The sequence below is a fragment of the Lepidochelys olivacea genome (assembly GCF_965140295.1).
Source record: "Lepidochelys olivacea isolate rLepOli2 genome assembly, chromosome: 3".
In the NCBI taxonomy this organism is placed as follows: Eukaryota; Metazoa; Chordata; order Testudines; family Cheloniidae; genus Lepidochelys; species Lepidochelys olivacea.
In genome coordinates this window covers 199,543,177-199,566,169 of record NC_140413.1, presented here as the reverse complement: position 1 = coordinate 199,566,169, position 22,993 = coordinate 199,543,177, and the positions used below count along the sequence as shown (strand labels likewise).

The following is a 22,993-nucleotide window of genomic DNA, read 5'->3' as shown; positions in this document are numbered from 1 at the left end:
GCTCCGGTGCCAAGATAGGGATATGGGTTCCGTCTATAGCCCCACCACAGTTAGGGAATCCCACTGCAGCAAAGCCATCCACTATGACCTGCACATTCCCCAGGGTCACTACCCTTGATATCAGCAGATCTTTGATTGCGTGGGCTACTTGCATCACAGTAGATTTGCCCACTCCAAATTGATTCCCAACTGACCGGTAGCTGTCTGGCGTTGCAAGCTTCCACAGGGCTATTGCCACTCGCTTCTCAACTGTGAGGGCTGCTCTCATCTTGGTATTCATGCGCTTCAGGGCAGGGGAAAGCAAGTCACAAAGTTCCATGAAAGTGCCCTTACGCATGCGAAAGTTTCGCAGCCACTGGGAATCGTCCCAGACCTGCAACACTATGCGGTCCCACCAGTCTGTGCTTGTTTCCCAAGCCCAGAATCGGTGTTCCACAGCATGAACCTGCCCCATTAGCACCATGATGCATGCATTGGCAGGGCCCATGCTTTCAGAGAAATCTGTGTCCATGTCCTGATCACTCACGTGACCGCGCTGACGTCGCCTCCTCGCCCGGTATCGCTTTGCCAGGTTCTGGTGCTGCATATACTGCTGGATAATGCGTGTGGTGTTTAATGTGCTCCTAATTGCCAAAGTGAGCTGAGTGGCCTCCATGCTTGCCTTGGTATGGCGTCGGCACAGAAAAAAGGCGCGGAACGATGGTCTGCCGTTGCTCTGACGGAGGGAGGGGCGACTGACGACACGGCTTACAGGGTTGGCTTCAGGGAGCTAAAATCAACAAAGGGGGTGCCTGTACATCAAGGAGTATTTCAGGCAGGACTGCACAGAGGGTTCCAATAAGAAATGGTGCACCTAAGTTATCGTTCTTATTGGAACAAGGAGGTTAGCCTGGCCTCTGATTGATACATGGCTAGATTTACCTCGCTGCACCTTCTCTGTGAGTGACTGCAGTGTGATCTAGAGGAATGAGTCCCCTAGACAGGGGAGGAGGCAAATGAGTACAAAACAAATCTGGTCTATTTCTTGTTCTGACCCACTCCATCTGTCTTTTACATCTTTGGCTGGCAGCAGACAGTGCAGAAGGACTGCATGCCATCCACATCTCATGGCTGCTCGGCAGAAGATGGTACAGTACGACTGCTAGCCATCTTCATCTCTTGCCTGTCTGGCAGAAGATGGTACAGTACGACTGCTAGCAGTCCGTATCGCCTGCCCGCTCACCATAAGACGGTTCAATAGGACTGACTGCAGGACTAAAGAGAATGACCTGGTCAAGTCACTCCAAATTTAGTCCCTGCGCCCATGTCTGCCCAGGCGCTCCCAGCTGACGTGGCCAGGAGCACCTCGGACATGACGTTGACGGCTACCAGTCGTACTGTACCGTCTGCTGCCACAAGGCAAGGGGTTGCTGCTACTGTGTAGCAATGCCATACCGCGTCTGCCAGCACCCAGGAGACATAGGGTGACGGTTACCTGAGCGGGCTCCATGCTTGCCGTGGTATGGCGTCTGCACAGGTAACTCAGGAAAAAAGGCGCGAAATGATTGTCTGCCCTTGCTTTCATGGAGGTAGGGAGGGAACGGGGGCCTGACGATACGTACCCAGAACCACCCGCGACAATGTTTTAGCCCCATCAGGCATTGGGATCTCAACCCAGAATTCCAATGGGCAGCGGAGACTGCGGGAACTGTGGGATAGCTACCCACAGTGCAACGCTCCGGAAGTCGACGCTTGCCTCGGTACTGTGGAAGCGCTCCGCCGAGTTAATGCACTTAATGCACTTAGAGCATTTTCTGTGGGGACACACACACTCGAATATATAAAACCGATTTCTAAAAAACCGACTTCTATAAATTCGACCTTGTTCCGTAGTGTAGACATACCCACAGGGTCGGAAACTACAGTCCCCGTGCACAAGAACCAGAAATCTAACCAACCACGAAGTGTATTTTCAAACTCGAAATTTTCAAAAGTGATGGTAGGTGCCCAACGGGAGAGAAGAGGCTTGATTTTTCACAAGGGCTGAACAGTAGGTGCCCTCAGGAAAACCAAACCCTTGAGTGGTGCCGGAGGTTGGGCACCCAGGTGTGAGGCACCAACAATCATGAGTCATTTTGGAAGTGCCTACTTGTTTTCGCACATCAAGTCGCTTGCTCACCCCGGCTTCAAGGAAGGAAGAGCTGCTGTCGTGCAGTGTCAGATACCTACTGTGCACCGAGACCAGGAGAGCCAGCAGCAGCGGCGCCACGCTCACAGCCTTCATCGCAGAGCAGCTCCGGCTGCTGTAACGCTCCCGCAGCGGCCGCACATGGGGCAGGGGCCGCAACCTCCACCTGCCCCCGCCCCCAGCTTCAGGGCAGGGACGGGCTCCCTCAGGCCCCTCTTCCACACACCCCGGGCAGGGACAGGCCCCCACCTCCCGGGCAGCAGGCACTGATGGCCGCGGCCACCTCAAAGGGCCAAGTTCATCCACTCCCCCCCTGCGGGCTAAACGGGCGCCTGCCCGCCCGCAGCGCAGGCTCGGCCCTGAAGCGGTTACTTAGCAACCGTTTGCCACCGAGAGGCCAATCCCCGCCTTCCGGCCCGTCTGACCTTCCACCCGGAAGTGAAGTGTCAGTTCACGCGTTCTAACCGAAGGAAGGAGGGCGGGCAGGCACCGGGGCGTGGGGGGGGGGGTGCCAGGGAGCTGCCTGCAGGACGCCCCTTGCCCTGCGAGGGGAGGAGCCGGGCCGCCGCAGCAGGTGGGGTGGAAGCCGCAATCCGTAACCCCGGTGTGTTTTGGGTCGGACCCCCTCCTCCCAGAGCCCAGCCTGCTCGCTCTCGACCCAGAGCTGCTTCCCGTCGGGCTCGGGTGCGTGTCAATTGCTGTGGCCTCTTCCCGCCCTCCTCCGGTGGGGGGGGGGGGCAGGGACAAGCTGCACGCGGGCCCTTGGCACGCGAGCGCGACTCAGCGAAGGAGAGGCAGGATCCTCCCCTCTCACAGCCACACCTGGGGCCGCAGCAACAGGCCAGGGAGGGATGTTACACGGCATCTCCTCCCGGCTGTGAGCAACGTGTCGCACCTAAGCACAGGCGGCCGCGGGCTGGGGTGGGGGGAGAAAGGGCTGAGATGTGCCGCCGAATGGGGGAGGAAGGAGATTCGTCACGAAACAGCTGTGCAGAGAAGCCTCTTCCCCCGGGGGCTGGGGAGACTGTACGCCGGGGGCACCCCCACATAGCAGTCAAGCGACCCCCACCCCTTACGGGCAGCAAGGGAGCCCCCCTCCCCATAAAGAAGGGCGCTTGGGGAAAGGGAGGGCCTCTCCCTTGTCCTTCGCTGGAAAGAAGAGGCACCTCCCTACTGCTCCCCCATGGAGGGAGCCACCCGAGTGTTTCCCTCCCCCACCACACACACACAGAGAGGGGACCCACCCCGATCCCCTCTGGATGGATGGCGACGCCTCAGAGTCGCCCGGCTCCCGCACGCCTTGCCCGCAAGGAGGGAATCACCCCGCGGCGAGAGAGTCCACCATGGCCTGAGCTCACTCGTGTGCCCGGCGCTGCCCCCGGCCTGTCCCTTTAAGGCCCCTCCCCTCGGCCGCGGCGCCGGAGCCCGTGTGCTGCGAGCGGCCCGGTGGGGCGGGGGCTGATGAGCGGCGGCTGCCGGAGCCAACGGGCCGCGGGGTGGGAGGCGGGCGCTGCGGGGGTGTCGGGTTCGAGCGAGGCGTGACCCAGTTGACAGGCGCTGTGAGCCGCTGGGCAGGAGCGAGCCGTGCAGGGGGACGCAGGGGACGGCCGCCGGGTCAGCGACGCTCCACCCTCCCGTCTCCGGTGAGCCTGGGGAACGTGCAGCTCAAAGCCGCCGCCAGCCACAGCACCATGTACCCCAGCAACAAGCGGAAAAAGCTCTGGAAGGAGGAGAAAGGTACCAGCCCCTCGCAGCCCGGTCTCCGCCGGGCAGGGCACCCCATCTCCCCGCCGGGTGGGGAGCCCCTCTCCCTGCCCGCCCGGTGCGGGAGGTACTCGCTTCCCCTCAGCCCTACCTCTTGTCTGTCCCCCTTGCCTAGTGGGCCAAGGTGCCGACCCCCTTGTCCTCCTGCTGGGCAGCGTAACCCTCCCCCCGCCCCAGTAGGGCAGCTGGTAGGTCCTTTGGCCCCACGATCCTTCTCGTGGGGGGGCAGAGTGGCCCTTCGTCTCCTCCTCCCCCGTCCCCCTGCTGCTATCTCGGTGGGACAGGGTCTCAACCCCGCCTTGCTGTACTCGGTGAATGGTTCTCCTGGGTTTTGAGCTACCCCCCGCCTCCGTGGCTCTGAGGTGTGAGCTCCCTAGTTGCTCTTATGCCTTGAATTTCTCAATCCTCTTCCACCATGTGTGGGTAGGGGTGCTGGGGATGCTTCCCCACCCCCTGGTTTGAAGTAGTAACAACAATACATGGTTTCCATGGTTTCCATCAGCAGCACCCCCACTATAAACATTGTTCCAGTACCCCTGTTTATGGGTCATTCCCCCCCCTCCACTTTTCTCTGTGCTGCACCTTTCTCTGGGGAATGTGTCTTTACTCCCAGTGTTTCTCTTCTCCAGCCACCCCTGTGTGTGTCAGTCTAGCCATGAGCCTCCTTTCTTTTCTTTGATATATTTTGGCTATCTTTCTCAAACAATCACCCTTTTCTTGTATGTGACTTCTCCTTTTCCTTGCATTCTCTCTGTCCCTCTCTTTTCCTTTACATGACTGTGGATTCTCTCCCTTCTTAGACCCTTATTCAAACCTGATCTTTCTCCAAAGAGGCTATGCCAATCAGTATAAACAAATATTTGTATTTTATGTGCTTACAACAAAACTCGTTTTCTTGTTTTTTTTACATAGGGATGACATGTCAGATAACTGTGTGCTACTAGGGGGAAAAACATGAATAAAAGTAGAGTGTTTCTTGCTACCCTTACCCCTTTTATTTGCTAGATCTAGGCAGGAAAACACATCTGCAATGCTACTTATCACAAAACAGACATAGAATAGAGAGAGAAATCTGAAACAAGTTCAAGTGCCCAAAAGCGCAATAATTTTTTTTTTAAAGTAGCTGGGGGAGGTTGGAGGGAAAAGAGAGGGATACTAAATGGCAAACTAAACACTTAAATGGCTCTAACTGAAGGAAACATTTTGAAACCAAATATAACTTTAAATCTCACAAACTTATTTTGATCAAATGCTAGTTTTGATTTCGAGGCCATTTAAAATGGAAGAAGAGAAAAAGGTGTTAAATTGGAAAAATATAGGTGAAATATTTCCTCTATAAACTACTTGGTAGAAAAAGTAAACATTCCATACAATGTATGTAAAAAGATAAAACTAAAACTGATTCTACTGCTGTAAAGTTAGTCATATGAAAGATTGGTATGTTTCAGGTAGGTGAGAAATAAAATTATATAAGATACTAAATGAAGTGTTTAATCCAAACATAACTCCACCACTTTAAGTTGCATGACTTTTTATTGTTGTGTTTAACTATTGAACACGGATAGCAGCTTAAATAAAACTTATTGATCTTCTTGGCATGAACCTTGCAATAGCAGCTAAGTGAAATCTTCATTGTAGAAAACAGCTGAGCTCCCTCCTGTGAAAAATGTTTCCCTTTTAGTAAGGGAACTGACATTTAGAACTGGATCCTACCTTCAAAACTCTGTCATCAATCTCATAGGAGAGTTTTGGTTTTTTTTTCCCCTTCTTAATTGGAAAAAGAGCAACTTGTCCACAAACACTGAATAGCCATCAAGCTGATCTTGCAATTTTGGTCTTATTGTATTGACTGTTTTGAAGACAATCCAAACATACACAGAATAATAGAAACAGTACAAAATCCTGTTACCAATATCCTCTAATATAAATTAGTTTAGTTGTTTATCCTGGAAACACTCATGTTGACCTTCTATTTAGTGTTCATATAAAATGAAAAACTACACTCTTAAACAGCAAACAAGTATGACTGACGATGTAAAATATTGTTCTCTTTCTCATATTTTGTTGTTGCTGTTTCTTCTACCATAGGATTCCTATAATTTATTCTCAGTAAGGTGGTACATGGAGGCCAGGGCCTTGTTGTGCTAGATGCTGCATGAACATAACGGACAGCTGCTACTTGAGAGAGAAGACTTAAGTCTTAAACATAACTCCATATGGGGGGGGCAGGCGGGGGGGAAGAGCAAAACAAATACATAATCAATCTGCCTGAGGCTAGCCCAACTTTTTATGTTTCACTTAAATGTACAAGAAGTTATTTATGTGGCATGGGCTCTACAGGCAAAAACTACTTTCCTGAGCTGAGATTTTTATCTTACATGCCTGATGCTATTGTTCCTACTTGCAGTGGATAAAATGACAGTCAAATTGTGATGGGCACTCTTAATTTTGAGCTCCCTTCTATTGATGAATATTCAGTATCTTAAATATATGATCAAGCAATACTAACTTCCTGCAGAAATGTTAATGGAATGCACTTGGTTTACTTAGGGGCATGTGAGGAGGGGAGAGGTTTATAAAACTTAAAACTGTGAATGCTTTCTCCCATCTAACAGAGAGAAGAAATAGGGGCTTCACATTTGCAGGCAATTACTGTACCAAAGTTGATAGAAGATTCCTAAGCATGAGCAGCATTCTATTAGGAATCTCAGCACCTTTCTACCTCTGGCATTTGTCAGGGGAGCTTCTCATCAAGGGTGTACTGTATATCTGGGATTTGGTGGTGAGGGATGCTCCTACTTCATCATTTCTATTGAGACTGTCCATTAATGTCTAGTAAATGTCCTTAAGCCTTGATTAATCTCTCTCTCTCTCTTTTTGTAGCTGTGTTGGTCCTGGAATATGAGGATATGAGAGAGACTGGGTGGGTGAGTTGATGAAAGAGACAAGCTTTTGAGCTTACATACCTGAAGAAGAGCTCTGTGGAGCTCGAAAGCTTGTTTCCTTCGCTAACAGAAATTGGTCCAATAAAACATGTTACCTCATCCACCCTGTCTCTCATTTGATTACTAAATGTCAGTATTGCAATGTCTGTATTGTAGATGCCTACCTTCTGGATTCTTTTTTTCCCCTGGTTGTCTTCCTACCAGGTGAATACCTGCAGTGCCTGTCTGTGGCTGGTATGCATTCACAAGCTGCAGCAGTTTGAAATTGACCTTTTTTCTTTCTGTTTCACTCTTTACCTGGATCTTACAATTTCACACAAGAGCCGGCTCTCTGCAAACTAAGGAAAATAACACTTCATTGATTCACATTTGAGAGGTGATATTTACAGCTATGGATATTAGAGACTTTTCTGAGAGCTTAATTTTAACAGAAACTGATAGTTTAGGACTACGCTGCTCCACACGAGTAAGTTTCAAGCCCTGCAAGTAATAAAGATATAGAAGAATTTTGTTCCTTAAAGGCAACAAATTGACTTGTACCCTTTTCACTAAAATTCAGTAGAAGTCTGTTTGCTTGTCTGTCCTGCAGCTCTGAAGTTTTGAGTGTTGTCTATAGTACCAATTGATCTCTGCAGTTTCAGGTTCATCTTTCAGTAGTACCTGTAGCACACGTGAAATATTTGTATTCTGTGTTCTCGAGGATTAAACAATTGAATTACATTGAAATTTTATTGAATAATAATCTAATGACATTGATTTTTTTATTTTATTTCTAAAGGTCCAATTAAGGTACACAATCATTATGTATTTTTTCCAATCCTCCAGGTTAAGTTGGTTTAAAAATGTATTGCAATCTAAAAATATTTAGAATAAGAGGGAGTCTCCTTTTATACTGAGAAGTCAAACTTTGATTATTGGACTTCACAGTTTTGTAAATTCTCCGTAAAGACTGGTATCTTTCAGGTGATAGAAATTTCTATCTGAGCAGCAGCAGCCTCTCCATCCTGCTGAATCAATGTGCCTCAAACAGGATCTGAAAATACAATTTTTAGATGGAGAGTAACTCCTTCCCCATGTCTGTCTAGTCCTGGGCCTTGACTAAGAGCAGCAGATATGATATTGGACTAAGATCTCAAGAAGGAAAAAACATTTGGCTGCTTCAGATAATGTTAAACATACTTGTATGTGAAAGTGAACTAAATGCTTTTAGATAAACTTAATTTGTATTATGTAGTTCACTTGTTACTATACCCAAATTATGCTTATATGGAAAATGACTGCCAGAGGCTAGACTTGAATACAAGAGTACTGGTGTGCTCCACAGTATTGTGCCACTTTCTTTTTATGGAAGAGAGAATTTATATAATGCAATAAGAAGAAAGGGGGTTAAACAATCTTATTATAACATTTCATATAGATGAAGTGGCTTCCCCCACAAAACTGGGATTTATTATGCTAATAGAATACACAGAGGTTGAGATTTCATCATCTGCCTTTCCTGTCACCCATATGACTTTGGCATGTGGGTTGGAATAGCAGCTGCAGCCCTTCCTTTTCATTTGGATGTAGCAGACCCACTGAAGTTTTTAAAACTCAGGAACCTGGGATGGCACTTCTGGCCCCCTCCCCTTTGTTGTCATGCGTGCCTTTCAGAATCCTCAGTTAATATGTCATGAATACTAGTATAGGAATCTCAGATGGATGTGGGCCTGATACTAATAGAGATCAACAGAACACTGGATCCTGAGAGGACCAAAGGTCTAATCTGTGTTTCTAATGCATATTGTCATGATAAGTGGGTATCTCAGGATAATATATTAATACAACACGAAATGGATAACAAAGGTTTTAACAGTGAAGTGTATTCTGGGGTTTTGCGTCACGTTACGGCTGACTTATTACAGTTGTTACAATCACCGCTAAAAACATTCTCGGTCTTTTGTTAAACCCACAGAAAAAGAAGGAAAACAATTAAAGCATTTGAAACTTAAAGAAGTAATGCTTTCATTTTAATAATTTCCCTCTTCCTTTAGCTGTATAGAGCCTTTTTTTAAATAAGGGAAAACCCCTGTTTTGATGATCTCTTTAGATTATATGAATTGTCCGTTTTTTAAGGTGAGGGTGTTATAAATCCAATCCTGTTTCTTTTAAGACAAAACAAAATGATTTCCCGTAAGAATAATAGCAAAAATAGGAAATGTGGCTTTTGTCTCTGATGCTCTCTTGCTTGCGACCTAGCTGTGAGAGAAGTACAGGGAAAGCACATGGGTTTATCCGTCACTGCAAGACTTGGAAAACAGCTACCAACAGCAAGCTGTTTTTAGGCATTACTTTTAGCTTCCCTTTCTGGTCACAGGTTTACTACAGCAGGGTTGCGAATAGTGGAATTATCTTGTCTGTCTAAGCCAGGCTATCTTTTTGCCTTTTGTTCAATAAAATAGGAGAGAGGATAAATGAGGTGGGGATGGAAAATGACAAGGAGGGGATGGTGTTAGGAACCTAACATCCCAGGTGGTGGTCACGATTTATCTGATGCTGGTGGAGGTGGTGATTACTGGTGAAGCCCAGCTCTGGGAGAAGCTGGGTAAGGTGTAAAGCCAGGAAGTTGGCCACAGAAAAAGGCTGCAGGGGCAGAATCTGCAGTCACTCTTTCGGCACAGAGATGAGGGTGGGAGGAAACCCAAAGGGGAGCAAAAACTGTGGGATCCTGTCCCTAATGAAGAGGTTTACCCAGAGGAGTTGCAGGGCAGAAAGTTAGTGGAAAGTAAAGTAGGCAGAAGCTCAGGGAAAGAGCAGCAGTGTTTGAGACCATGTAGTCCTTGGCTGCTGAGTATAGGGCCTCTGGGATGGAACCTGAAGTAACGGGTGGACCCAGATACATCTACTAGTCACTGGGAAGTGGTGCAGGACTGTTGAATGTGCCATACAGACAGCTGGTTTGGTGAGATTTTGATACCCTGAAAGGGGGGACAATACAGTGACATAGTTGGAGGGCTGAGTCCTAGAGAAAGCACCCAGAGTCCTGGTGAGAGAGAGAGAAGGGGTACTAATCCAGATGCGAGCTGATTTCCAGATGACCCACAAAGGAGCGTCCCCAGCAGTGAGTGTACTCATCACAACTAGCCTTTCTATCTCTGGGTCTTGTTTGCTTTTTACAAACCATTTAAGTAATGGGCTGTTGTTTTGGACAGTTGTAGGATACAGACCTCTGCACCTAAAACCTCCATCAAGAAGGTAATGGAAGATGTGTGCAACCAAAGAATGGAGGTCAGATTGTACTTCAGTGTATCAACTTACCAGTCGGAGGACATCTTAGGGCTTATCTACACAGGCATTTTAGTTCGTGCTGAGTTGATGCGTACTAGTTGGTATGCAATATGTAATCTGCAGTAATAGTGTGCAAATGAGATAACTGTGTCTTGTTTCAATGCACATGATTGTGTACATGTGACAGGGGATTTGTGTGTGTGATTTGGCATTTCAGGTGGTTATCCCATGGTCCTTTGCTTCATTGCTGAACTGTGTTTATTCTGGCACTTTGTTTGCAGTGCATTGTGGAATACATAGTGGAAGCCAGTAGAGTTCTGGGAGTTGGGGGTCAAACTCTGAAAATCCCATGATTCCTTGCCCTCTGTCCTGTGATTACTCTTTCTGGGTGGGCTAGCACCATTTGTTGAATTTCTGTCGGCCATCCTGGATGCAATAATGCTCTGTTCCACAGTGCTGGCAATCATGAATACACAGAGACTGCTTGCAATTTGGTTGAGTTCTCAGCATTGGGTGGCTTTGGCTTTCAACCACTGAGCAGCTGATGTGGCTACAACATCTGCAGCAGCAGAGAGAGAGAAAGAGGAGGAGAAGAATACGAAGCAACTGGTACTACGTAAGCTGTTCCTGGAACACAGTACAGAGTTGTTTCTGGGCTAGGGGAAAACAGAATCAATGGGTGGGAAAGCATCTCATGGTGGTGGTGTTTTGCAGACCTGGGATGACCAGCAGTGGTGACAGAATTTCAGGATGGTGAAGGCAAACATTTTTTTTGAAATCTGTGCTGAACTTGGAACTGTGGAGGGAGCACACTGCCATGTGGAATCCCATGCTTATTAAGAAAATGAGTTGCCATTGCCCTCAGGCAGCTGGCCACCCCTGACTGTTACTAGTCTGTATCTAACCAATTTGGCTTGGGAAGATTGGCTGTTAGGGGAGGGAGGCCTTTCTCATGCAGTTATGTGCTGTTATGCAGGAGGTATTGTTGTGCTGGGTTACAAAGCTTTATAACGCTTAGGAGATTATTGATGTCTTTGCACATATGGCGTTCCAGAATAGTGTTAGACCCCTGGGTCCCCTCATTTGCTTCCTGCACCAGTTTTTGGAGTTCATAAGCGGAGAAAGGGCTATTTCTCCAAGGCCTGATTGTCCACCAGAGCAGGTTCACAAACATACATGCAAGGTGGTCTGGAAAGGTCCCTGATGTTAGGATCTTTTAGAATCACCCCTGTTCACCTTAATGAATCACAGTGATCCTGAGGGTAGACTCCTCATGGACATTAATGGTGTGGAGATTGTTCAGGTCATCCTGGGAGATGGAGCTTATTTTTTTATTTCCCAAGCTAATGAAGCCATTTACAGGGCACTTGGACAGAAGAAAGGAGCTGTTCTACTGTTGCCTTAGTAGTTGCAGAATAACTGTGGACTGTGCATTTGCCCATTGGAAAGTGAGATAGCACGATCTTATGACTAGGTTTGATGTTGCAAAATGACATCAGCCTACGATCATAGTTGCATGTTTGTTGCACAATATTGGTGAGAGTAAGGGAGAAAGTTTTATGAGTTGGAGGCTGAGGTGCAGATATTTGCTCAACACCATGAGCGGCCAGCAAGGCATCCACTGCGAAGTATAAACCACCTTGGCAATAATGTCAGGGATGCCTCTTGTTTTTACTTTGAGTCTGGTGCCTGAAAATGTGCAGCTGTCATCTCTGAGAAGGTAGGGGTGGGTGATGATTTTTATGGGAAGAGATGTTATGGTACTCTTTATGCTGTGTGTGCTTTTGAGTTGAAACAAACAAATACCTTTGCCCTTCCCCCAATCTGATTCTGCTGTTAAATTGAATTTTTTTGTGCCATGCATTGCAGAAGCTTTGACTTTTTAAGTGGTTTTATTGTAAGCTTATGCCAGTAAATAATAACCAAAAATAAAATGTATAAACATTACAAACTCTGCTTGTAGTGATTAAAACATGGAGGAGAACAAAGGAGAGACAAGATGATGGTGATCAACAGGCAGTGGTGCTAGAAGGAGGGCTTTGGAATGTTTGACCGCTGGGAGGCATCCTCGGACAGAGGACTATTCTCAGGGGAAATAGAATTCTGGGATGGAGGTTGGCACATCTGATTAAAAGAGCTTTAAACTAGGAATTCAGGGGAGACTGTTTCGAGGTGCTCATGTAATCTCCATGCCCGATTCTGATATTGAATGGGAGGGAAAATCAAGTCAGAGCAGATACAACAATGGAGAAAAGAACAGCAGAGGCTAGGAGAATAGACATCAAGAGGAAAGAGTCTCATTGGTATTCGTGAGCAGTCAGGTGATGCTGGCTGTAGAATAATTGTACTTAATCGCGGGGAGGAATCTGGGTGAAGACGAGCAGAAACAACTAAGATGTCTACACCAATTCAGAAGTCTGGGTAACAAAATGGAGGGACTAGAACTACTGGTGCAGGAAGTGAAATCAGATGATATAGGGATAACAGAAATCTGGTGGAACAGTAGTCATGATTGGAGTACAGGTATTAAAGGGTATGTGCTGTTTGGGAAAGATGGAAATAAAGGTAAAGATGGTGGAGTAGCATTGTATTTTAATGACAAGGTAGACTTTAAAGAAGTTAGAAGTGATGGTATGGACGAAATAGAATCTGTTGGGTCAAAATTACATTGTGGGAGGGGAAGCTTAGAGAGAGGCGCAGAACCAGGTAGGGAGCTTTTTGGTCCCGCCCACCCCAGCACCAGCCAGGGTCCTGGGCCACATGCCACCGCCCTTCCCCAGCATCTGTGGTGCCTCCAGGCAGGCCCTGCCCAGGTTTTAATCGTGGGTATTTTTAGTAAGTCATGGACAGGTCACGGGCCATGAATTTTTGTTTACTGCCCGTGACCTATCTGTGACCCTTACTAAAAATACCCATGACTAAAACGTAACCTTACTTATCAGTGCTGAATTGAGTGGAAGAATTACTTGTCTTGCTTACAGCACTCCTGCTAATATATCCCAGAATGATGTTGACTCATTCAACAGTATTATATTGTTGAATCATATTTAGTTTGATCCACTATAACTGCCAGATTCTTTTCTATAGTATTTCTTCCCAGGTGGTCTTATTTTGTATTTGTGCAGTTGATTGTTCCTTCCTAAGTGGGGTATTTTGCATTTGTCCTTATCTAATTTCATCCTATTGGTTTCAGACCATTTCTTCTGTTTATCAAGATCAACTGGAATTCTAATCCTGTCCTTCAAAGCACTCAGAATCCCTCCCATCTTGGTAATGTCCACAAAATTTGTGTACTCTATATGCCATTATTGAAATCATTTATGAAGATATTGAATAGAAACAGACTTGGTACAGCTCCTTGCAGGACTCTACTTGATATGACCTTCCAGCTCAATTGCAAACCATTGATAACTACTCTGAGTATGGTTTCGTAATCAGTTGTGCACCCACCTTATAATAGGTTGTTCTTGACCAGTCTTTCTCAAATGGGGGGGTCCCAACCCAAAAGGGGGTCACAAGGCTATTGTATAGGGATCGGGAGATCACAAAAAAAATTACCAGTGGGAGGAGGAAGGGGAGTAGAGCAGCCACCCAGCTCTGAAGGCGGCGCCGCTGCCAGCAACAGTGCAGAAATAAGGGTGGCAATACCATGAGTGTGCTCCTGTGACTATGTACAGTAATTTGCTATCACTTTTTTTGGCAGGGGGTCGTCTTGGTTGAGGCAATACTTCTCTAGTTAGTTTTATGTGAAGGTTTGTGTGAGACCGTATCAAAAGACTTCTTGAAGTCGAGGAATATCCCATCTACTGCTTCCCCCTATCATGAGCTAATTCCATTTAAATTAAACGGAAGGATAAATAAAAATGTCTGCAACTAGGGTCCTTGAAAACAAGGGGAAACATAATTTTTTTTAAGGGAGTTAGGGAAGTTGACTGGACTGAAACTCCTAAATCTGAATGTTTAGGAGGGTTGTAATTATTTTAAGAAATCTGCTTAGGTAAAGGTGGTAACTTGCTGAAAAGAAGTTTTAGTCTCAGAAGACTATTTTTACTTTTGTTGGCTAGTAATCCTTTCTATTTTATACCTACTTGGTATCACTTTTTTTGTGTAATAAACTTTTTTTTTTACTATAAACCAAATCAGTGCTGTGATTGAAATGAGTGTATGTCAAATCTTAAATCAATGAGCTGCAGTATATTGTCCCTTTTTAAAGGAGTAATGAACTTAACTTCTGTAGTGTTCAGTTAGAGGTCTGGACACTGCAGGGAGTCATCTCTGGAGAACTCAGGAGTTGGGGGTTACTATTTTGTTACCTGCAAGGCAAGGTTTAGGCTGTCAGAGTCCTGAAGAGTTTGCTGGCAAAGTAGACAAGCTGATAAGTCAAGGAGTTGTCACATAGCTTGGCAGTAACAAATACGAATACAAATACCTTTTTCTCCTCTCCATCTCAGTAAGTGAGAGTTTTGCATGTGTAGACGCTTGTAGAGGCTTTGTGCTGGGAGAGAAATTGAGCCCTGATTAGGGCATGGGGCTGCTTTGAGTAGGGGTCCTATAAAGGTAGCCAGCCAGTCAGGCCCAGACAGTGGCACAGGAGCCAGTAAACAGAGCTGTAATCAGGGGAGTTTGATTTTGGGTTTGTTTTTGCTGTGGGTGCTGGTGTTTTGGTGTGGTTTGTGTTTCCCAGATTAACAGGATTCAGGTGGGAAGGCTCTGACAGATACAGAGGCAGCAGTGGGAGTGACCCAAGTAGTGGAAGACGCAATGAAGATGACTGGATGTGGAAGCTGCCGGGTGTACATGATCCTGGAGGGGGTACCTGGAAAGAGTTTCGTCTGCATGAAGTGCCGTCTGATAGAGCTGATGGAAGAAAAGATCCGAGGATTGGAGATGCAGGTGGAAAGTCTGGTTGAGTTTAGAAGGGGGTTTGAGCGGATTGTGGAGCAAAGACATGAGGTGACTGAAGGGAAAAGGTCAGATATGCAGATGGAAGCAGGACCGAAGAACTCTGAGGGGAGACTGCTGGGTGAAGAAAATGGACAGTGGAAGCATGTGACCAAGAGAACCAGGCAGAGGAAAAGATGGGCTAGTGAGGGAGAAATAGAGCTCAAGAACAGGTTTGCAGAGTTGGAAAATGAAGAAGGGGCTCAGCAGGTGGTCACTGAAGGTGGAAGGGCAAGGAAGAAGAGAAGAGCGGCTAGTCCTATAGGAAAAGGGGAAGAGTCAATGGAGACTACACCAAATATGAGCCTCAGGAGGATACAGGATGCGTTGAAGAGGATTACATGGGACAATAGGAATGGAAAGAACTTGCAGCCAGAGGGAATAGGGAGAATCGCACAGTTACCAGGAAAAGGCAGGTCTATGTGATCGGGAACTCCTTACTGAGAAGAATGGACAGGCCTGTAACCAGAGCTGATCCAGAGAATAGAAGGGTGTGCTGTCTTCCAGGTGCTAAGATACGGGATGATTGGAGAATTGGTCTGGTATCAACAAGACTACATTCAATAAGGACAAGTGCAGAGTACCTCACTTGGGAAAGAAAAATGAAATGCGGAATAACTAGTTGGGAGGTAGCACTGCTGAAAAGTACCTGGATCACAAATTGAATAGGAGTCAACAATGTGGTGCAGTTGAGAAAAAAGGCTAATATTCTGGGATGTCTAACTTACAACACTCCTGATAATACAGGAGAGGTAACTGTTCCACTGTATTCAGCAATGGAAAGGCCTCAGCTTGAGTACTGTATTCAATTCTGAGTGTCACACTTCAGGAAAGATGTGGACAAACTAGAGGGGGAGTCCAGTGGAGAGCACCAAAAGTGATAGGTTGGGTTTTCTAAACTTCTGAGGACAGGTTGGAAAAAAAATTGGACGTATTTAGTCTTGAGAAGTGAATGAGTGGGGGACCTGATACTAGTCTTCAAATATGTTAAGGGCTGTTGCAAAGAGGATAGTGATGAATTGTTCTCCATGTCCATTGAAGACAGAAGTAGTAATAGGCTTAATCTGCCACAAGGGAGAGCTAGGTTAGGTATTAGGAAAAACTTTCTAACTAAATGGGTAGTTAAGCACTGGAATAAATTACCAAGGGGAGGCTGTGGAATCCCTAAAATTGGAGGTTTTTAAGAACAGGTTAGACAAACATCTGTCATGGATGATATAGGTATACTTGACCCTGCCTCAGCAGAGAAGATTGGACTAGATGACCTGTTGAGGTCCTTTCCAGCCCTACGTTTCTATATTCCTGAGGAAATTCTGAGCCAAAACGTGTAAAATTCTGTGCACAATATTTTAAAATTCTGCATATTTTATTTGTCAAAATAACACAATATAGTCACGCCTTTTTCAATTATTTTGGTAATTTATTTCAAAATACCTGTCAGCACGTATGTCTGTAACAATACAGACAGCCAAAAAGATTTGGGAAATGTTTTTTGACAAATGGATTCCTTACTAGGCATATTAGCACACTGATATGGCTCCACAGAGCAGATGGCAATACTAATATTTCCATGTATGTCCAGCACAGAAGACTTTAAGGGTATGTCTATACAGCACCCCGCCCTGCAGGGTCCTAGAACCCAGGCTCCAACCTCAGCAATGAAACAGCCCCACTGCCCAAGCGGCACAAACCTGAGTTGGCTGGTATGGGCCAGCCTCTGGTTTTTCTTTGCTGTGTAGATATAGCCCATAGCACATTGTTAGGACTGAAGTTAGGCCATGATCTGTTACAGCACTTAAATAGGTGCATAAAGTTCAGCACCTGAATATCCCCATTGGAATTAATGCTTTGGCAGATCGGGGCCTTAGGGCATGGCATGGCTGAGTAGTATTCAGCATGTCACTGTGTAGTCACTGGACTAGAAAGTCAGTTGTTGCAGACAGTAGATGAGAAGGGCAATGGGAGTGGAGGCTCCAGCAGGGCAGTGCGGAGTGGAGGCTACTGGCTGCACAGAGGTGAGGGATCACTATGCAGCCCTCTTCTGGGACACAGACTTGGTGGTGAGGCTGCACCTGACCCTGGCACTGTGCAAGGGCTGGTCCTGCCCCTCTGTGCCGGGTGGGCATGCATGGCCAGCTCTGCCCCCATCCAGGTGTGGGGGAAGCAGACTTAGCCCCACACCTGGATCCCCCACGCGAAGCCCCTCCACACTTGTATCCTGGCAGGCTTATCTGGATGTGCATGGCTCTGTGGAGTGTTGAGCATGGGGGGGAAATCTAGATATACAGGGGCTTGGGGTGGTGTGGGGGGGTGCGGTCTGAGTGCAGGGGGAATAGGACTGGGGAGCTACAGATGAAAGTGTTTGGGGCTCAGTGGGTGGGGTCTGGCAGGATGTGGTAGGGGTCCAGATGCAAGGGGTTTGCGGGCAACTCGCCATACAGTGACCCCTTCCCCCTGCAACTGAGGAGCAATGGGGACAAGAAGCATGGGAGGGTGTGGCAGGGGAGATTTCCGTGCGTGGGTCTGACACAGCCCTGGGAGTGGCCCATGCAGGGGAAGAAGGCCTTAGCCCAGCCAGGACTAGCATCTGGAGTCTAGTGCATGGTAGGAGCCACCAGCCAGGGCGTCCCCGGCCCTGCATCTCCCTGGCTACAGGCGCACTGCAATAGCGAGCGAGAGGGACAGTCTTGCACGCACACCCAGCCCCGTCCCCTGAAGCAGTGATCTACATCTCTCCTGGCTGCTCCTGACCGACACATGCCTGATCAGGACTGCTGCCTGGGAGGGGCTCATGAATCACTTATTCTGCTGGGAAAGAGTAAAATCTGCAAGGATATTAATTTTCTGCTGCGCAGTGGCTCAGAATTCCCGCAAAGTAATTTTTATGCTTGTGAATGTCCATGCTAAAACTGAGCAATTCTCAGCCTAAGATTAATCTCTCCTTCATTTTTACAGAGAAATAGATTGGGTTGTGCACCGATTATTTGAACCCTCAGTGGCTTCCAGTCTTTCTATGAAATATATAAGCCAGTGGAAAGCCATTATGCCCCCTTTGTCTACCTGATTGCAATAATGATGAATGGTATCTGATATATCTCAACCATTTACTTTAAGAGCTGTGCAGCTATGCTATCCCTAACTTAATCTTCTCCTGTATGAATCCCTGTTTGCAATGCTGTTACAAGGCATATATACCTCAGCGAGGAGCAGTAGTCTTACATGTACAGCCATGCAATATTCATGTCTACGCATATCTCTCATGTGAACTGTGAATACTAACCAAACCTTTTTTTTTAGTGTAACAGCTGTTTCAAACTTTTCAATTTCAGACCACTACAGTTTCATTATATGAATCTGCCATGTTGGCGGGGGGGGGGGGGCGGCGAGGTTGCAGATGTTATGAGTGTGCAAATGGGGTTGGAGGAGACGGTGGCATTTGCCAGGTAGGAAAGATGCTGGAAGGGAAAGGGAAACTAGTGGACGAATACATACCCTCCATGGCATGGGTTTGTAAAAAGTTGATGGTTGGGGCTTCAGCATGATAGAAACTTATTACCCTGCCCAGTCGCCACTTTGAAAGTGTGTTTTGGGTGGGGCAAACAAGGGGGCGGGGGACGGTGTTTGGGGAGGGAGGGAATCAAGGTTTGGAGAGTTGGAAAGGTTCCTAGCTTCTGTTTGCCCCAAATGGCAGTGGCCATTGGGCACTTGGAACAGAAGCTAGCACAACTGTATAGCCTAAAAATCAATTGTAAAGATAGGTAGGTAAGTAGATACATGCTGCAGATCTTCCTCCTGGGCCCAAGGCTGGGAATTGGTCTGGCCTCTTACATAGCTGTCCTCAGGATTTGGAGTTCTGAAGAGATCCTGCTATACAAAGAGAGCTCTTCACTTGTCGTCCTTGTCATTGTCCTCTTTCAGTGAACTATGGTTCCCATTGGGAGGGAGATGAGGGCCACAGTCTCCTTGCTGGGAGCAGCGGCACCACTATCCACAAGGGTTCTGTAGCGGCATGTCTGTCCAACGTCTCATAAAATAGATTACATGAGCAGCACTGGACTTGTATTTTGACACTCCTCTGTGTGTGTGTGTGACATTTTCCTGATTTCTTGTTACGACATTGGTCAGTGTCCTGGCTGTGACCCGTATTAGTCATCTGCTTAGCAATGTTGTCTAAGTTTCTTATTGCGGTGGTTGGTTGCAAGAGCTTGCTGGACTGTCTCTTCTCCCCAGATGGTGAGGCGGTCAGGGATCCTGCCACAGCTCCAAGTAGCTGCACAAAGAATGGTGTAGTGTTGCTGGAATAATATTACTGTAATGATGATGGATTTGAATCTAGGAGCAAATGGACTGATCCTGGCCCTGTGTCAGGTGTTTAAATGGGGGAGGGGACATCTGGTCACCTTAACCCCAGAACACTGAGGGCATACTGGTAAACAGGCGGGTCAGTCATGGACTCCCACAAAGCCGTGTGGGATAGCAGTTGGATGACTGCCAAAGTAGTGTGTAGAAGCATTGTGTGTACACGAACCATAGTTGACATCAAACATACGCCACTTTAAAGGCAGAATGCAGAGTTGGCAGGAAATGGGGAGCTACAGTGCTTTAAGGGTTTGTGTCATGTGTCGGCAGACATTTTCAATGCAAACTAACATGAGTTAGTGTGGACTGACCTCCTGTTGTCTTCCCCGCCCCCAATGTAGACAAGTCTTTCATTCAAATTAACAATAGTAAAACAATAAGTGACTGGTGACATTGATGTATATACAACCCCATCCATCCCTCCTCCCCCAGGGTGTTTTTGGTTCTGAATGAGTAGCTTTAGAAAACAGACTTAATTACTTGTGTAAATTTGTAAAGCAGAATTTCGAAACTTTTTTTTTTGTCGCAGCTTTGCCTGAGCCACAGAATGTGAACACAATATGAACACATGGCATTTATGAAACTTTTTTCTTTCTTAAACCAAACTATCCAAAATACCCTATAACACCAGATAACTTGCTTTGACCAGCTCCTTTCAAAATATGTTGACTGGCTCTTTGGTAAGTCTTCCTAAGCCTGTTAGGTAAAGAGAGCGGTTTAGACATTCATAGACCATAACAAAATATTAAGAGCCTAAAGAACGTAAGTAATTTTGAAAAAGTTTAAAATTGTCAGTTTTATATTGTGTGACACATCTGCTGCTGTTCTTCTGGTTCGTGGCTGGAAATTGATTGTGAGCCAGTAGGAGAAGGCTCTATAGTTGTAGAGAGGATGACTGGAGACCTGGGGGGACAGTGCAGGAAGAGGCTGTTCGTGCTGGCTGAGCTGGGGTTTCCAAAGTTACTTGTATGCAGTTGGGTCTGTTTTGATATGAGTAATGTAATGTGTTTCAATTACACCCTACCTGGCTCTGTGACATCAATCCCATTCAAACAACAAAAACTACTTTGCTTCTTGGTACCAAAACTTGCCGCCACTGGGCTGAGGCCAACAATATTAAGTTTTTAAGAAAACTCCATGTGTTTTCTAAACAGAGCGTTTGTTGAAGATGACCTTGGAGGACAGACGCAAAGAATATGTGAGGGAGCATGTTCCATTGAAAGACATTCCAACATGGATGGAAGAAATGAAAAGCAAGAACCAAAGTGACGGTATGTAAAGAAGATGTTGGGTGGGCGGGGACCTGTAAAGAAATTAACTATATATATTTCTCTGTACATATAGGTAACATTATCTGCAGTCTAAGTTAATTGCATTATACTTAAAAAAATTAATTCTGTATCCATACTGCCTTCTTAATTGTTGGGATTGAAAAATGGCACTTTTTTCTTGTGTTTAGCCTACTAGGAGTTACATAATGTAGATAATTTTGGTCTTGGTTCTTAGTCAGTTGCAAATGCATGCAATCTACAGTATCTAGCATGGACCTAATTTTCCAATAATTCTGTCTAGAGTGTACTGATACCAGTGGCTTGATACCCTTAAAAGACCTGGACTTTACAGCATTTCCTAAAGCATACAATTGAGGATTTGTATGTGGGTGTGGAACTGAAGACCCTTTTTACAATCACTCTGCTGGCAGCCCCCTTTCAGCTTGATTTAGGGAAATCTAGTTGGAGAGCCTCTACATATTGCATTGATGGCAATATTGTATGGAGAGAGGTGGTGTTTCTCAAGCAACCAGGTTCCAAATCATTTTGTGCTGTATTGGTTTCAACCAATACCTTGAATTTCACCTGAGAATCTATTGGTGGTCCGTACAAATTATGGAGTGCTGGTGTTATATGCTGTGTGTGTATATATAGGGTATTGCCTAAAGAGTAGGGGGCACTGGCTTCAGTTTTTAGATGTCTCAGCTTATGTAGAGTTGATTTACAGTAGCCTAGTCCTAAGGTGCTAAAGGCATAGGTAGTAGTAGCCAAGGTCTACATTTAAGGGATGTAATAGCACTCTATTTTAGTCTTTCTATTCTATAGGTTTTAATACTGCATTGATATTATACTATCTGAGCACCTTCCTGTAGCATAGGGGTTCTCAAACTTCATTGCACCGTGACACCCCCCCCCCCCCCCGCGACAACAAAAATTACTATATGACCCTAGGAGAGGGGACCAAAGCCTGAGCCCACCCAAGCCCTTGACCCTGCGGGGCGGGAGAGAAGCTGAAGCCCAAGGGCTTCATCCCCAGGCAGGGGAGCTGGAACCTGAACCTGCCACCCAGGGCTGAAGCCCTTTGGCATGGGGTTTGGCCCTGGGCGGTGGGGCTTGGGATTCAGCCCTGGGCACTAGCAAGTCTAAGCCAGCCCTGGTGACCCCATTAAAATGGGGTTGGGACCCACTTTGGGGTCCCCACCCACAGTTTGAGAAATTCTGCTGTAGTGCATTAAGCTGTGAGACAGTGCATCTGTGATGTGTTTTGGTTCTCATCTTCTCCCCAAGGGAGCAGCATGTGCAGTGTAGTCTCCTGTTTTGGTAGCTGTTTTAATGAACATATATGTTGCCATATGTTTGGAGAAGGCAAGATCAAAGAAATGTGCCTTGCACTTGGAGCCCAAAGTGATGAGGTTTGTGTTGGCTCTTAGTTCCTGAGGGAGTTCATTTGTCAGTCTCTGACCAACCCCTAAAAAAAGTTTTGTTTTCCCTTCCTCCCCCTCTTTGAGGCACATTTTACTCTTATTGTCCTATTGTGACAGAGGAGTGTAGTTATCAACCATGGTCTTCACCCCAGAGCTTTGGATGATCTTATAGATACCCTGGACCTAGACCATGGAGTGCTTTGAAGATAAGCACAAAGACCTTGAACTTGATGGGAAATTCTATGGGAAGCCATTGTAGAGAGCAGAGGACAGGTTTGATGTATTCATGGTAAGATGTGCTGCAGGGTTATGTATTAACTGGAGTTTCTTAAGTGGTGAAGGTTTCATGCCCAGATATACTGTATTGTTGCAGTCCTGCTGAGAGGTGACAAAGGCATGCATAATTGAGTCCAGGTCTTTGTCCCAGGATGGGATGGAGTGTCTCAGCCAACCGGAATGGTAGAAAGCATTACTTGCCAATACTCTAGATAGGCACAGAAAGGGAAGAAGTGCTTGAGGGCCATACTGCTATGAGAGCATCCAGGAACAGCCAATGATTTGATAAGATGGTCAGATTGTAAACCTTGGTACTAAATAGCAAACTTCCTGATGCTGATAGAATGTGCTCCAGTTCCTTTTCTTGTGTGGTATGGTGTTTTAAAAAAAAAAAAAAAGTGTTCAGGAATATCACTTCTATCTTGTCCAAATTAATTCAGGTAGTTAGGCCTCATCTATGCTCACTAATTAAGGCAAAAGGTCTGAACATCTGTGGACTCTATCCAATGTGCATATCAGGAGTTGGCTCATAAGTATCATCACCTTACTTACATAAAAAAACACAAGTATCCAGACTAC

General features: G+C 46.2%; 2 protein-coding genes across 4 annotated transcripts in view; one reads left to right on the top strand and one right to left on the bottom strand.

Moving 5' to 3' along the window:
• Positions 1-2,519, bottom strand: part of SEL1L2 (SEL1L2 adaptor subunit of SYVN1 ubiquitin ligase) — an 80,718-nt gene extending 78,199 nt beyond the window's left edge. The window contains exon 1 of the mRNA XM_084622378.1: positions 2,209-2,519. Within this exon, the coding sequence (XP_084478504.1) occupies positions 2,209-2,263 (55 nt within the window). The 5' untranslated portion in view covers positions 2,264-2,519. The remainder of the gene's footprint in view (positions 1-2,208) is intronic.
• Positions 2,520-2,758: 239 nt separating this feature from the next.
• The window catches only part of MACROD2 (mono-ADP ribosylhydrolase 2), a 1,326,034-nt gene continuing 1,305,799 nt past the window's right edge, over positions 2,759-22,993 (top strand). Inside the window, exons 1-2 of one of the 3 annotated variants that reach the window (XM_084624011.1) lie at positions 2,759-2,851; positions 20,598-20,714. In XM_084624011.1, coding sequence (XP_084480137.1) covers positions 20,612-20,714 — 103 coding nt within the window. In that variant the 5' untranslated portion in view covers positions 2,759-2,851; positions 20,598-20,611. Of the gene's footprint in view, positions 2,852-3,673; positions 3,905-20,597; positions 20,715-22,993 lie in introns of those variants that run through there. The other 2 variants (XM_084624010.1, XM_084624009.1) reach the window with 2 other exon arrangements.